The 16,914-nt window shown below is 37.1% G+C and overlaps 1 protein-coding gene across 1 annotated transcript in view; it reads left to right on the forward strand.

The window, feature by feature from the left end:
* The window catches only part of acvr2aa (activin A receptor type 2Aa), a 37,071-nt gene extending 21,115 nt beyond the window's left edge, over positions 1–15,956 (forward strand). The window contains 9 exon segments of the mRNA XM_043248569.1: positions 1,800–1,823; positions 8,447–8,569; positions 8,571–8,591; positions 9,025–9,168; positions 9,616–9,761; positions 10,005–10,119; positions 10,987–11,125; positions 11,886–12,016; positions 12,110–15,956. Of these exon segments, the coding sequence (XP_043104504.1) occupies positions 1,800–1,823; positions 8,447–8,569; positions 8,571–8,591; positions 9,025–9,168; positions 9,616–9,761; positions 10,005–10,119; positions 10,987–11,125; positions 11,886–12,016; positions 12,110–12,304 (1,038 nt within the window). The 3' untranslated portion in view covers positions 12,305–15,956.
* Positions 15,957–16,914: the final 958 nt, after the last annotated feature.

Here is a 16,914-nt window from a genome sequence, read left to right on the forward strand (position 1 = left end):
AGGAGCTATTATTACAGGGTGGTTGCTACGTTTGTGATATAACCTTTCTTTCTGGTGTTCAGTGCTAAGCTAGAGCTAAACTCTCATAACTTATTTCCACAGCTTGAGCTAAATACGAGTAACATGAGAGCAGTTTGACTTGATATCTATTACTGTTTGCTCTGTTTTTTTGCTTTATTTGGTTAAAGACTCCTCTCTTGTCTTCCAGTAACTTCAGCAGTTAGGTCTTTTACTCACTGATATGATCTTTATAAACATTTACACTGCAAGCTGGATATGCTCGATTCATCTCATTTAGATAGGCCCGTCTTTAACCGTGCATAGTGGCCTGATGCTGATGCATTTACATCGGGCACTTTATCAACATAGATGAGAATCATTTTATCATGCCCTTAGCAGTTGTCATCATTTTGAATAGCTCTGATTTGAAATGTTTCGCCATCAATTCTTAGGTCGTTTTAAAGCATGTAGTTAAAAATAATGTCGGCTTTTGAAATATTTGGCCCCCAGCCTCCACTTTAGAGTTTCATACCATTTAGAAAGCAAAGAGTAACTTCTTGATTATTTAACGGTTTTCTTACGAGGACCCAAGACCTAACATGCCCCTCAGGAGAGAGAGCACACTGTGCTTTAACCGCATTAAGTGCTTGGCTTCACTGTGAGGACGGGAATTTTTTGTTTCTGGAAGGAAAGGACATTCAGGCAGCAGCACGCATTTTGCTGAATTTGTAGAAAAGGTCATTAGGTCAGATCCTGCCTTCATGTGCAGATCTCTCTCTATCTCTCTATATATATTTTAGCTCTTATGCATGTGCCTAAAATCATTCCACATACGTCTTTATTTAAATCACTGTTTTTATTTTTACTTAACTTTTTTTTTTTCTTTGTATTTTTGTTAATTGAATTAGAAAATGCTTTTGTATATGGGGAGGGAAGACGTGCAAACTGCTGCACCACAGCAGTGTTTTTAAGTCATGGTTAAGGTTGGTTGTCTGACAAGAGTGCGGTATTATATTGTAACTACGAATGGGAATGCATGATTTTGCTTACTAAGTAGTAATAATTTATGCCCGATTTTCTTTAAACTTTTGCTTTGAACTCCTTTGTGTTTTCTTTTGAAATATTCAGAATTGTTCCTAGTTGACAGTTTTATTTGGTAAAGTCTCTCAGAATCGTGTAGAAGTCTGGCAGTTGCTGTAACATGCAGACTTGGCCTCGGGTGTAAGCAGCAACCGTTGAGTGGTGTCCTTGGGGCTAAAGGTTCATTCTTTCCAGTTATATTCAATTACACAAAGTTAAAATCACAGACGAGCCAAAAAAAAAAGGCAAGATGTTTAATCATAATATCTACTTAAGGCTCACGTCTTCGTCAGACTTTGCTGTTTTATCTCATGAATCGTGCTTCAAACGGAACCAAACAGAAAAACCCAAAAAATATAAATAAAATTAAAAAAAAAACAAAACATTGGTTGGACAAATAGATTACAAACACAAGACATTGGTTAAATAAATGTTGATACGTTAGGACGTTTACAGTCAAAAACAACCTCTGAATGCATTACTCTTAGTCTCTGCATATTGAAGTATAACAAGTGTTGCTGTCTTTTGGCTTGGCATTAATGTTAAATATTTTGGATCTATGTAATTGGGTTAACCTGTAAAATTGTATTGTGTTGTTCAGCAAGTGAAGGTTCCTACAGAAATAGTGAAGAAATCGTTTAATTCCCCATCACGTCTTTCCATCTCATATACGTTAAACTAAAACTAACACTTGATTTCCTCTTTCCTTCCTCAACTAGCACGCCTTTCATATAATGATAGAGGTAAGAGAAGCCTGACTCATTCATCTTTTTTTTCCCCCAAGATTATGTTGGAACCTCATTTTAAACCTTTTCTTTCATTGCTATCAAAAGCACCCCTTTGTTTATGTTAGCACATTTTCCTATAATATCCCACTGGTTTTATTTTGCGTTTATCCCTGCACATTGCCTCATCAATCTGTGATGTTCTGACTTTCAGTGCACGGATAACAAAAGCAAAATCCTCTCTGATTCAGGGGATTCAGGCAGAGATCCCTTGATTTAGGTGCATGGTAAAAGGGCAGTACTGAGGTTAAAAATGCACGTCTCCAAGCATGCAGCAAATGTATGCAAAAATGAATGTTATGAATGTGGGAATGGGGAACAGCCTAAAGTGCTTTTATTGTACTTAACCTATAAAACATTTGCAGTCATATTAAAAGATTCATGGCAAACTGTCATATTGCATCAGTGTCACCCCTTGGACATTCTCTGTTTCAGCACACACAAAATGCACATGAAAAATCAGTGGTTAGATACCTTTGAAAGATGTGAGGCCGTGGGTCTCTGCGGCACTCATTTGCAGTTTTGGCCAGTGAGGCAAAGCTCTTAAAAACTGGAATGAACTAAGATTATTCCCTGATGAGTCTTGAGCTGTATTTACATTTGCATGAATGTGCTTCTTGACAGATGTTCATCCATGAGCTAAATAAATCTACAACAGTGAAATATAAAAATGCCTTGCTAGTTTTAAAAGGGTCATTGGATTTTTTCCCCCTCCTAGCAAGGAATGCAGTGGTGTAGTGATTTTATATATTGTACTTTTTTTCCCCCCTTCTTATACTAAAAATTACTTTCCATATCACACTAGCGGACTAGAAAGAAAGTTAAAAATGGCTAGGAAAACTGAATTATGACTATGATGTTTAACTTTTAGACCAGGAAATCTTGGAAATCTATAATGGACCTCATGAGGAAATAAAATGCTGCAGAAGTGTAAGATATAGCACTTTTAGAACCTTTTTAAATCACCTTTTTGTTCCCAGAAGGTGATTGAACAGTAATGTTGGGCTGCCCAAACCCAAGTAAAGAAAATCAACTGGTCATTCAGCATTGCCTGATTCCTCTTGAGATTTAGTCCATCCTGAAGGTTTAATACAAAACATCACATTGATTTTATCAACCTGTGTGCCTGTAATGATAAGAAACACTCTGGCACTAAGTCCGTTTATTTCTTAGCTCTGTATTACATTGTGTATATATGCTGCCTACGCTTCAATTTGTTAAAGCAAACTGTTGTGTATTGCTTTGGTCTAAATATGTCTTCAAAATGAATTACTATATGTAAATAACTCACAAGAGATCAAAAGCCCACAAAATTTTCAAGGCCCCAAATTTTTAAGTTATCCCAAATGCATTCTATTCATTCTTTTTAAAGTATAGTCTTGGTAAACAGACATGGACCTTAGGGTGGCTTTCTGATGAAGTTAAATATATTTTATTTTTCCATAAATATTTATAGCAAACCTAAAAACACTGAGTGCAATAAAAAAATATATATATATTTTCATCTATTTAATGTATTAAACTGTTGAGACATGAATGAGTATAAAAATGTCCATTAATGAATACATTTGAATTGAAAGTGATATATCACAAAATAACAAAGCCACATTTTGAGTTGTCTTTGCATGCAAATTCAAAAACAAACTGACTATGATCTGATTTATACAGAAGTTTGTATATTTTATGCATTTCTGAAGAAGTATTGCCTAAATTCCTCTTTTTTTTTACCGGTTATGCAAAGTATAGGCTGAGAAATGAGTGTTAAAGACATCAGTGGTATGAATGCTTCACATGGAAGTCACATGCAAAACAATTGTCTCCACTGGACTTTTTCCACTGGTCTCTTTATTTTCAGGCATTGAATAAACCAAACAACTCCAGTAACCTGCACTCTGACATACAATATCTGCCACAGGCGTCTGGGTAGACGGATAGCCCTCTTAAATTACCTGTGTTGTTTTTCTTTTTCTCTATTTTAGAAAAGGAATGCTTTAAAAATGTCAGTCTGCGCCTCCATCCACGGCCGCTGCCCCAGGGGCAAACGCTTCCCGTAAGAACTATTGTCGTCCTGTTTATGGCTGGGGTCTGCTTAGTGACTGACGTTTAGGCAAATGGAAAAGTAAACATGACCCTGACCCGTGTGGGTGTAGGTGTGTAAGGTCAGGGTGAGGGTTGTTTTCTTTATGTCCCCCTCAGGAGCTGAGTCCCTTACCTCCATCCTCCCTCATTACGCGCCGAGTCTCTCGGTTTGTGTAACAGCAAAGCATTGCCATCTCAGAAGTGCTCGCTTTCTCGCCTCACTGTTTCGTGTTTTTCTTCTCTGCGTGATGGATGTTCTGTTCTTTAACCTTGTCTCCTCCCACCCACAGTCATGCGATGTACTTTTCTCCAGCATTTGTTTCCTTGAGGACTTGGAAAAAGTTAGTTAACAACCCAGATCCATATGCTAAGGAGTCTCAGTTCAGAACAATCGTGCCTCTCTCCCCCCCCCATGTTCAGATGGTGGAAATGTAGGCCACATATAAAAACATGCCTGTTCTGCATTTGTCCTACTTTTGCATGAACTCCAAACCACAATCCAGCAGGTGCTCTGTGGACAGTCTTTCTTCATCCCACCTACTTATTGGGCATTTGTTTCAAAAGGAGGCCAAATGAAGCTCTTTTTCTCTATTCAAGCACTTACAACTAACAAAGGGAAGTAGGTTGTTACAGAGTTTTAAGGGGGAATTACACGAGACACCTGAGAATAATGTATTCAGGTAATTTTTCTTCCATATATATATATATATATATATATATATGCTTATTTTTACTTCTGTTTGATTAATTGGATTTTATATATTTTTGTCTTATATAAGCACTTCTTTTAATCCATATTGCGTTTATATTTATATATTGCAAAAATAATAGGCGTGGAAATCTTCAGGCACTTCACAATCTGATTCCAAAACGATTCTTGAACTACGTTTTTCCCTAAGTAATTATTCTGTGCATCTTTACAACTTTACATCTTAATCAACAAGTTTCTATGTTTTTGTTTATAGTTGGAATATCTGTGTGTCAGTAGGCTACTGCCATCTTAAAAGTAGGGGTGTGAATCTTGGTTTCACGATTCAATTCAAGTCAGTGGCCCGGTTTCACAAACATGGCTTAGCTTAAGCCAGGACTAGGCCTTAGTTAACTTTAACAAGATGCTTTGGAAGGTAGCTTTACAGGTGTGCATGTTGACAGAACGATAACAACAGAACAATAACATATTGTAAGATATGTCAGTGCAAAATATTTCCTGTTGTATCAGCTCAAACATGCATTTTAGTTTGTGACTAGCTTAAGCCTTGTGTGTGAAACAAGGGGAATATCACATTTTCGGCTTTTACTGCACATTGCTACATTTTCATATCAATTTTTAATCAAATTTGTTTTGTGCAAAATTTACTAGATTTTTATTATTATTATATAAGCAGTCTACTTTTTAAAACAGTTACTTCTTTAAAATAGTTGTTAAACCTACTGAAAGTTTACAAACAGTAGTTCTAGGTTTTTCCTCAGCATTATTGCTGTTAGATTTTTACTGATGAGATCGTAGACCGTGGCAGCATTCAGACTAATGCACAGATCTCTCTTGATGTTTCAGATGTTTTGTCCTGCTCTGAAAATATAAGTGTACATTAATTTCGTATGAAAGTATTTGATGCAAGTGCTTTTCACCGCAGCCCGCTTCAGGAGAAACAAAAACACAGCTCATGTGAAAGTATGTCAGTTTGCGATTTCCTGGTACTGCATTGCAATCAAATGAAAACATATCTAAAGTAAAATGCGGCAGATGAAAGCACACACTATACAGTAGGGCTTGGCGATAAAACGAAAACGCTGCAGTACGATACTCTTTCATTTCAATGACTTGCGGCGCGCAAGGATGGTTTGTGCGCATTCCTTACTAGCTGATGAGTCTCGCGAACATTGAACAGCACTGTGAAATCCAGTGTGAAGCGCCTGAGTTCAGCAAGAAAAACAAATAAAACTGACGATACAGCACTGACAAACACTGTTCACAAAGATACAGTCAGAAGACTACTTAATCTACAGATCGGCATAGTTTACCATAGATTTACTATAAGTAACAATAACTGCACCATGGTATTGAGTCAGAAATGTCAGTATTCCTGTCCGATTTTATTGTATTATTAATGCAAACGGGTATTAAATGTATTGAAGGAATTAACAGAATATGTATTATTGGAATAAACTGTTAATTTTTTATTAATCTCTAGTGTTTAATGCGTTCATACTAAATGTATTAAGGCATTATATTTGTGGTTTTAACTGTGATTATAATGATCTAAATGTATGCTACTATGGAAGACCAATAATTAAAAAAAAAACAGTCAGTATAATTACATTTCACAATATAAAAGAGGTTGCTAAAATGTATTATTACAGATATTACTGATTTTTATAGTGCACATAAATTTGCATCTGCATCCCAACTAAAGCTACTATTATATGTGTATTTCTAAGAGACAAAAAATTTATATTATTGATATTATTAGGCAAGACAACCTGTTTGTGATTTGAAACAATATTACTTATTAGAACATGCAGATCCGCTTTTTTACAATTATAGTTGTTAAGGATAAATGACTGGAAAAGTATAAAGAATTCAAAAATGAAGAGTTTGTCATGTTCTGACCATAGCTTAAAACCACTATTAACTGTCAGGTTTTTACTTTTTCCACAATGAAGCAAAGATCTGCCTTTCGATATCGACTGATATATTGAGTTTTTTTGGCCATAGCCCTACTGTCAAGCAATGTGCACGTGTCTCACAATGTAGATTCTGTGCAATAAAGCCCATCGCATCTCTACTGCACACACGTGCAGTATGCAGGAATTTTTTTCTCCCAAAAATAACATTTGAATGCAAAATTTGTGGATTGAGTATTAGGAGAGTTGTATGCCAAGTACAGGGAGCACACCAGCAGAGTTTGGATCCATGCCTGTAGATGCCATCTATATTGCTTTCTTGCACTGATTCACTTGAATAATTGGAATTAGCTTATTTGATAAGCGGGAAATAGTCCATTGTGTTTTGCTGACAAAGGGTAATTGGTCAGAAAAGGTCACATTGGGTGTAAGACAAGGTTTGAGCTCACTCTCATGCATTTAGATGAACTGCTAAATGGTCTCTGCTTACATAAGGCATGTTCAGAAAGGTTGAAGTCTTCAAGGTATAATGGCATGCCAGTGCATTTCACGGCACCCACAAACTAGGTCAGCTGCTTATCAAATCTGTGGTCCACTTACAGAAGCTATGGATTATGTTTAACAAGCTCTGAACTGCAACTCCCATAAGCCCCTTCTGTCCAAGCTTAATGCAGTTCAGCTGCATGATATGGTCCACCTTTACCCCATTTAACACACAACCACAGCTATATGAGACCCCTCAGTGTTCTCATAGCATGTTACAGTCCTAAAACAATGAACAGGTCTTCTGCTAGGCTTACACTCTTCCCTTCTCCCATAATAATGAGGTAAAGTGCTAATTTTACTTAAGAAACTTTTTTTACTTAAAAACCAGAAAGGACACATTTAATTGATAAATGTAAAAATTAAAACGTTTATAAAGTTAAAAATATTTCTTTTTCCAATAATTTTCTGTATTACATTTTTCACGAAAAAACATTAAGTAGCACAACATGAATAATAGATTAAATAATAATAATGGTTTGTTGAGCACCAAATCAGCATATTGAAATTATTTCTAAAGAATTATGACCATGTGACACTGAAGACTGCTGAAAGTACAGCTTTGTCATCAAAGAAATAAAAAAATGTAAACACATTAAAATAGAAAACTTTAATTTTAGTTATTTTTGTAAGAATTATTTTAATTAGTTTTGCATTGTAATAATATTTTATTATGTTTGTTTTACTGTCTTATTAAAAAATGCAAAAGCAGCTACTTTCAAAAACAAAAACAAAGCTCTAACCCACCCTAAACGTAATTGGTAGTATAACACATGATTTAGTTTGAAGTCATTTTATAGGTTTTAAGACTTTATTGGTCAGACAAATTTCCTCGATGTTATGAGTTTGTGTAGCAGAAGATACAATCTTGCATGTGCTTGAGTACCCATTCCCCTTCGTTTGCATGCATATGAATGGAAATATATCAAATTGAATACATAATTCTAGCATGAACCAATCCTTAACTCCCTTAAGGTGGGAACCGCAACATACCAGTGGCACCAGCAATCAACATAGCTGGAGATGTTTTATTGAAAGAGTCACAGGTTAATTCCAGGGTCTACTTCCCGCAAGGTGTCTTTTCTGTAATGGGCATTTTGAATGGCCCTTTTTTGTACACGCATCTTATTGAAATATCCTTATGGTGCTTAATGGTGGCACTGCATAGTTTGTCAAGAAATCAGCCCAGCCAGCTTGTGATTTAGAGAGTCGCTGTGAAACAAGCTGGGTGATGATGGTCTCCATAGTGATGAAGTCTACAGCAGTTATTACACCTACAGATGGTCTGTTCAGCCAACCCAATGGCTTACACTTCCTTATTTAATGTCTTGCAGGACCCTGGACCAATGCCGCCGTCTCCCACCCTGGTCCAAAAGCCTCTGCAGTTGTTGGAAATCAAAGCTAGGGGCCGCTTTGGTTGTGTGTGGAAGGCTCAGCTGCTCAATGACTATGTGGCGAGTGAAGATTTTCCCCATTCAGGTACAACATGGAGCCGAGGCCAGAGAATCGGCTTCTAAAGCCGATGAGCTAATCTACCCTGCTTAAACAATTACACAGTCAAACATGGAGCTGAGCCATGTGTCAACTTGTGAAGTACATAAACATACACTGCATGTACAGCATTAGCCCATAATGTAATTTAAACAAACCTTCTGAAGTATTGTGTGACACTAAATACTGGAGTAGTGGCTGCTAAATAGTCAGCTTTGCATCATAGGAACAAATCATGTTTTAAAATATATTACGATAGAAAATTGTTCTTTTAAAAAATTTCTGTGTTTTTACTCCATTCACAATCAAATAAATGCAGCTTTAGTAAGCATTAAGTATGTAAAAATATAAATATATATATATGAGGATTGCCCATCATGCCGATGTGCTGTAACAACCATGTACTTTGTGTTTTTCTCAGGACAAGCTGTCATGGCAGAATGAGTATGACATTTACAATCTCCCCGGCATGAGACATGAAAATGTTCTGCAGTTCATCGGGGCAGAGAAAAGAGGAAGCAACCTGGACATTGAGCTGTGGCTCATCACGGCTTACCATGAGAAGGTGTGGAGATGTATGAAGGCTGGACAGTATTGGCAGCTTCTAGATCCATTTTAGTTTCTCAAAGTTTACTAATTAATCTCTGCTATAATAATAAGCAGGGATTACATGCTATTTAATGTTGCTAATAAACTTTAAAAAGTATTTTTTTTTTTTATGAAATTATGAATTACGATAATGTTTAAATTACAATGATTATAATTTATTTTTTTTGAGAATTGGTTGCTTTTTGAATGCTACTTATGTAGTACTATATTTTCAGGTTTTTATCTTTATATGTCCTTAAGGAACGTTACAAAAGAAAAATGTATTTTTTGTATTTGTCATGTTAATTGTTAAAGAGTGCGCTTAGACTGTGCACAGTCAGTATTATTGCTGAGTTTATACTTTTATTGTGAATTGAAAGGGTTTTAGTTTTTTTGCACTGCAGGCTGATATATCTGTGTGCAGGGCTCCCTGACGGACTACCTAAAGGCAAACGTAGTGACGTGGAATGAGCTGTGTCACATCGCTCAAACCATGGCTCGTGGCCTGGCTTACCTACACTCTGACTTCCCCGGACACAGAGACGGCCACAAACCAGCCATCGCACACAGGTTAGAAAACTCTTTGGATTACGATCATTGGCTGTATTAAACAGAAAACACTCTATGACTTGCTTTGTTGTGCAGGAAAACATTTTTGATGGGTTGAATTCTTGAATTCTTCTTTTTTTTCCATGCAGTGAAAGTCAATGAAAGTCAGTTTTGGACTCCACTGACTTTCATTTGCATAGACAAAAACAGCTGAAACCATATTTGAAGTATCTTTGTACTTAAAATTGTGTTATATTTGCACAGAGATATTAAGAGCAAGAATGTGCTGCTGAAGTCTAACCTGACGGCATGTATAGCTGACTTTGGTCTGGCTTTGAGGTTTGAGGCAGGAAAGTCAGCTGGGGACACACATGGGCAAGTAAGTGGTGATCTCCACACCTTTTCACGATCCTCCAAAGTTTCGTGTTGATCGCAAAGTGCTGCCCTTTGTGCGAGGGTTGGCTTTGTGAAGTGTGTTTAAAGATGAATATGATTCTATGGAGGTGTATCAGAGGCTGTATCTCACAACATTATGTACTGCCTACATAAAAGACTTGTCACGACACCTAAATGTCAGAATCAGTAGTCGATATCAGCAGTGAAATGTCTTTTTCACTACCTCAACAAAAATGTATATGCTTTTGAGCACAAAAAGTGTTTTGTTAAAAAAGTTAAATAGTAATATAAATGCTAACAAATTCGATTAAAACCATGTTATGTGGGCTTTAAGGGCTTCTCAATTAAGTAATCACATCTTGAAGTTTTTTCAAGAAATTATTCAAGTAAACAGTTGGTAATAAAATCATGAACAAATAGTACAATTAAAACAATAGAACAGGGATACTAATTAAATCAACAACGCTGGACGTTTTCTCATTTCAACAGCACTCTGAAGTATTCGGGTAAACAGTTAATAATTTATTAAAATACAAAATTCATTAAAAATGAGAAGTACGAAACAAGACACTTTCACATTTATTGGGCTATAAATCACAGCTGGATGGGCCCATATTTAAACCTAAGCTGGTAGTTCCCCACGACAAATACAGCATTGTATTAATGCCATGTTCAAGCGTTTGTGTAGATCTAGATCATTAAAACGTTATCGTATACTTGAATGTATAGTTCCTCTGGCAGCTGGACCCTTGCCCATAATTCACTATTCTTTAAGGCATACTATGTGCATATACATGTTCTATTTTAACCGGTGTTCTAACCAAACGGGGGTTTTTGCTGTGCACTCCAGGTGGGAACCAGACGTTACATGGCCCCGGAGGTGTTGGAAGGGGCCATCAACTTCCAGCGAGATGCTTTCCTCAGGATAGACATGTATGCGGTAGGACTGGTGCTTTGGGAGCTGGCGGCCCGTTGCACTGCGTCTGATGGTACGTATGTGTGAGCCGCTGTTCTTCTTAGAACTGTTCTGACATCAGTCTGTGCAGTTATCTCAGTTATTTTATAGTAGAAATTTGATTTTACATTCGAGTTGTAAGGGGTCTGGCATCATTCACTGATGTATCACACAAATGTATCACCACTATGTTTTTCCGTCGCTTGGACTCCTGAATAAGCCTATCACTGTAAGTGCAGTAAGTTTACTATTATTGATTATTGGTGTCTGGTCTAATGGAACAGTATTGATCAGGTGTGGACAGTGAAGCAGACCTCAGGGACTATTGTGACAGAAGTTGTCATGTGTGACAACCTCATTGAGTGCAGTGCATGATGTTAAATGTAATTCGGTCTCGCTGCTTATCCTCCAAAGCATCTTCTCCCACATATGTTTGCCGTTTTTATGGATAATGCAGATGTAAATTTTTTAAATCTTAGGTTAATTTCAGTCAGGCTGAACAAAAAGCTTTACCTCCAAAAAAAATTATATTTTAAATAGTTTTTATACAGCTCGAAATGATTAAAAACGTGGTCTAATAATCAAAAACGTTATGTTAGAAAACATTGCATTACCAAATTCAGCTGATGAATGGTTTCAGTTAACATTTATTCTGACATTCTTAAAGCGTTAGTTTTTTATTGTAAATTTACAGTTTACTTCTTTTACTCCCTGAGATCTCTTAGTTTAAAAAGACCTGTTAAAAGACCTCAGTGGTAGAATTTCCTGAGCTTGTATGTTTGTTGCTTTTTAAGGTCCAGTGGACGAGTACATGCTTCCGTTTGAGGAGGAGGTGGGCCAGCACCCCACACTAGAGGACATGCAGGAGGTGGTGGTCCACAAAAAACTTCGGCCCACTCTCAGGGAGTGCTGGCAGAAACATCTGGTACATAATCACCATTAAACCTCACTGCTACGCTGAAGTTTTTAGTAAAGACAATGCTATACTTGACACAAAACATGTTCATTTGTCTATCAGGGTCTGGCCATGCTGTGCGAGACTATAGAAGAGTGTTGGGACCACGAGGCCGAGGCGCGTCTCTCCGCGGGATGCGTCGAGGAACGTGTGATCCAAATGCAGCGGCAGACCAGCGTCTCCGCCCCAGAGGAAATAGTCACCGTTGTAACAATGGTGACCAACGTGGACTATCCCCCCAAGGAGTCCAGCCTATGACTAGAGGATATCAGCATGTGAATTGCGGGCTGACCGAACAGAAAAGACTCGTCGGGGATGGTGGTGGACCGCTGTTCTGACGGCTGGCTTCAGACATGCTGGATAATCTTCCTGTACTTAACGGCTGGAGCAAATGCAGACAATGCATTTTGTGCCGAATCTGGGTTTAATACAGGTTTACCCAGAGCCAGCGACGTTATTGTATGTGTTGTGTATATATAAACTAGTACCACGGGGCACTCTGGTGAGGACGGATGGATTATAAGCCGACGTCGAAAACCAACCTCTTTGTTGTCGAGAATAAACTTTCCCATTCGAGGGGGAAACGAGACTCCTCCTCCGCACGGCGCTCGTGTCATTTCAGTATAAAAAAGGGCAACGTCCATGTAAAAAAAAAACAAAAAAACAAAAAAGACACATTTAATGTGTTCGTATGAATGACTATTGTAATGCCAATAAGAAACAGCTTTTTGAATGTGTAGTGTGACGCTGCTGTACAGATATCAACAGAAAGGGTGACGATACGACCCAAATCAACACGTGTTTCCTCTGAAAGCTTTCAGAGTTTCTGTCAGATAACCACCAACCTCTCGACAAGGTATACCTCAGTTTCTCATCCTAATAATAAGTTTGTTTTGTAACACTATATGATATAAAAAAAGAGGCTTTTCGATGACCTCCATTTGGCACGGAAGCTTTTTAAATACGGGGAAAACTTTTTTTATATGACAGATTATGCCAAGAAACGATGGCCATTCATAAACCAGTGTTCTGCCTTCTTTCTTTTAGTTGTTCTCTGTGTTGCCCTGCTGTTTAAAATGTGATACTTTTGTTGTTTTTTTTAGCATTGTGAACCGTTTGTTTGTTAAAACAAATTTTGACCTTTATCGAGACCTGTTGAGAAGAAAAAAATCCCTGACAATATGAATTTTGTGAACATAATACAGAAGCACTTACCAATATAGGTTTGCGGTGTCCTCACAACATTGACGTATGTGCATGCCTTGTTTTCTTTTCTTTTTTTTTTTTTTTTTGGTTCATTTTTTCATTTTCTTAGCTTTTCAAACCTTTATCACACGAAGCTTGTACATGAGATCCCGTTAGCAGTCATGGAAACCCCTTTATTATTGGTTGATCTGAAGTATTTCCTGTTTTCAGGGCGTCACTCTTTGTTTAAGTTCCATTTGGAATCATTGAATCTTGGTCTTCTACGGTCTCCTCGCTGTCCGCTTCTGTCGCGCTGCGAGTAGAAGACCACCCTTGTGCGCTGCGTTTGAACCAGCCTCCTCATGAAGCCCGACCTCACGAGTGACGCGTCGAACTGGTTTCAGATCAGCAGCCAGGTGACCTTCTACACACTTCTACAAGAACTGTATCTCAGTATGTCTCAGGAAGCGTTTCCCTTTGCTTTGAGCCCTCTGGTGCCATTCTGGTGACCCTTGTTGTATTATGTATGCAAGGGCCCTTAATATAACACCTTATTAGTGTGGTCATATTATGTGCAATAACATCCTAAGCAGGTACTGTTTCACAGCTCACAGGCCACTTCCAGTGTGGTAAAAATCCAAGCGCCTAGCAGTTTGCTTAGACCATAATGTACATCACAAAGTGAAGTCGACGTCAGGCTATGCATATGTTATGATGCCCGGTTGTCTGAGAGTATTAAGCTAATAAAATGCTGTAATGGGGACCGAACACATGCAGTAACTCTTTGCCAAGAGGCTGACAGAGTCTTTTAAAAGAACAGCTTCTCTGCTGCTGCTCTTTTGGCTTCATTCACACTGCACTTGAATCCAATTTGATTTTCAAACCCGATCTTTAAAATCATTTCGCCAGAAATCAGCTTTTTGGACAGTGTAGTCAATAGCCATTCCAGATAACAAAAAACTGCTTGAGATCTGATCAGACCGTTCACACTGAAAATACCACATATTTATTTGATTTAAATCTGGTTTGTAAAAAATCTGATCTTTTTTTTTTTTTTTTTTAAATCCCTTTCTGACTATAAACTGATTTTGTATCAGAGGCTAAATTGGATTTCTGCTGCCTGTCTGAACAAGTCCTGAAATACGATTCTCTGTAGTTAATTTAGCTTTTAATATTGCATCCCAAAAAGGGTGGAAAAAAATGAATCAATTCAGGCACATTTTTGAACACATTTCTGAAAATCAGAGTTTAATCTGATTTAAAACGACATATTATTGTTATTTTTGTCAGGTTTGTAAAAATGTTTTTCTGTTCAGACTACAAACAGCTAAACTGATTTGAATCTAACAATGAATCAAAATTAAAAAAAAAAAAAAAAAAAAAAAAGATTTCAATCTGATTTCCATCCATCTTTGTCTGTGTTTTGTAATCATAGCATTTGATGTTTTGATCCATTTAGACTACAGTTCTAAACTGATTTAAGTCTGATACAAAATCTGATTTCTGTTGCCTGTCTGAACAGATGGTAAAATATGATTCAGTGGCTCACTTTGGTTCATTTTGTTTTCACAGTTCTTTTACAATGTGATGCATTTGACAATGTTCAGGTCCATACAATCGTATGCAATCAAGCCCTTTCAATGAAAGCTCTCTATCTCTCTCTACTGTAGCATTCTCAGCCAGCTCGTTCTGTTTGACTTCATCTGATGGTAAACTAATACAGGGGCCTGTGCAATCTTTTTAAGGCCCTTAGTTGGACTCTGTAGATGCACAAGTCATTGCATTGAAGGTCAATTGGTTATAACATCAAGCTGAAGTACCTGGTTCATTTGCAGGATGAGCGCTTTGGTCTGAGAGCATCTCCTTGAGGTTCTTGTGATTCACTTTTGACTAAACACTACAGATGATTCAATAAGCTGAGTGACTGCTGCTGGCCTGTAAAGTGTTTTCACCAGGTGCTGTCCTGTTCCCTGTCTGTTTTTGGTTTTCTATTTGGGGAATCTGGGGGTGGGAGGGTGGAAAGCCAAACTTTAAAAGCCCCATGTTTAGTAGAAGACTTGGATGATAATGCACCGTATGTACATATGAATGTTGTTTTAGATTGTGAAAAGAGCATGCATTTTTAATGTCTCAAAGAAAAAAATCCTTTATTGATATTATTATTATTATTATTATTATTATTATTATTAAATATTTTAATGTTAATTTTGTACATCTGTATTTTAGTTTTAATAATTTATATCATGGCCCAACTGTCATTCTTCTTTTCTGGATTAATGAGAAGTGATGCTATTTTTAAAACTGGTCAGATAAAACACTACTAAAGAATCAATCCTTTACCTCAGACTTCCACTCACAGAGTTCAAAAGATTGAACAAACAGTGTAGCACGACAGACAACATGGTGCAGCGTCGCAAGTATTGCTCCTGGGATTCGACCAGCAGCTTCTCTCTCTGTCTTTTTTTTCTCAGACACGCTTTTTCGGTCTTCGTGACCATGTCTCTTCTCAACTACACCATTGAGTGAATGTCTTCACTTTACCAAAACTCTCCATTTTAGGTGCGAGCAGCTGTATTACTGTTGTGCTGGACATGCCATTTTTGTCCACCTTTCTCTCGAGTATTTAACGCATTCAGGGCCTGATCAGACGTAATTGTTACATAATGTACAGATGAAATTTTATGCTACTCTTCCCCTCAAATAAAGTATAGTGACTGCTCTCAAATGTGTGCTGTGTCTCACTGAACCTACCTGGAAAAAAAAATGCATGCATGCATATATTCTCAAAGCTGGGGATCAATACTAACCAGTCTGATGAATAGCTGTTATGTGTGAACACTCCGCTAGATGTCAGCATTTGGCCTAATCCTGTTTACACTCATTTTGACCCTATTCCACTACGTTTAAATTGGCTCATTTACATTTTAATACTAATATTCAGTAAATTAATTATTAATGATTGGTAATTCAATAAACTACTGACTAATGTCGATAAATTCATCCTTCTATTTAGCAAGAGGTTTCGAAAACGTATTAAAAAATATTACTGAAGTCAAACTTTTAAAAGGTAGTGTTGGTGTCCTCCAGCTATTCAAATACCGTATGTGACCCTGGAACACAAAAACGGTCATAAGGGTCCATTTTTATTTTCCGAAAGCTGAATTATAAATAAGCTTTCCACCGATGTATGGTTTGATAGGACACTATTTGGCCTTTAAAGTTGTTCTTAGCAATGCACATTGCTTATTTAAAAATGAAGTATTGACATATTTACAGTAGAACATTTGCAAAATATTTTCATGTGACATTATCTTTACTTAATGGTTTTTGCCATATAAGATTTTTGGCTGCTACTACTGTGCTATTTATGACTGGTTTGTCCTACAGTTCCACATATTATTATTATTATAGTTATTATGCATCGCAGGTTTTTTTTGTTTGTTTTTTTGCATTATATTATGAGACAGAAGGGTACTCGAGTCTGGATTAAGTTTCGGGATGCACTCACGAGGCTCTCTGCGCTGACATACGTCCTGATTAATGATAATAATAATACAAATTATTAGTATTAGTATTCTTTAAAAATAATAATTATGATAATATTAAAATATATCATGTAATGACAGGTGCTTTGCAGGTGTTTTTTAAAATTGCTGTCATTGTGTGATGGCCGAGGCTCTTTT

The sequence above is a fragment of the Puntigrus tetrazona genome, chromosome 9 (genome assembly GCF_018831695.1).
Source record: "Puntigrus tetrazona isolate hp1 chromosome 9, ASM1883169v1, whole genome shotgun sequence".
Classification (NCBI taxonomy): Eukaryota; Metazoa; Chordata; class Actinopteri; order Cypriniformes; family Cyprinidae; genus Puntigrus; species Puntigrus tetrazona.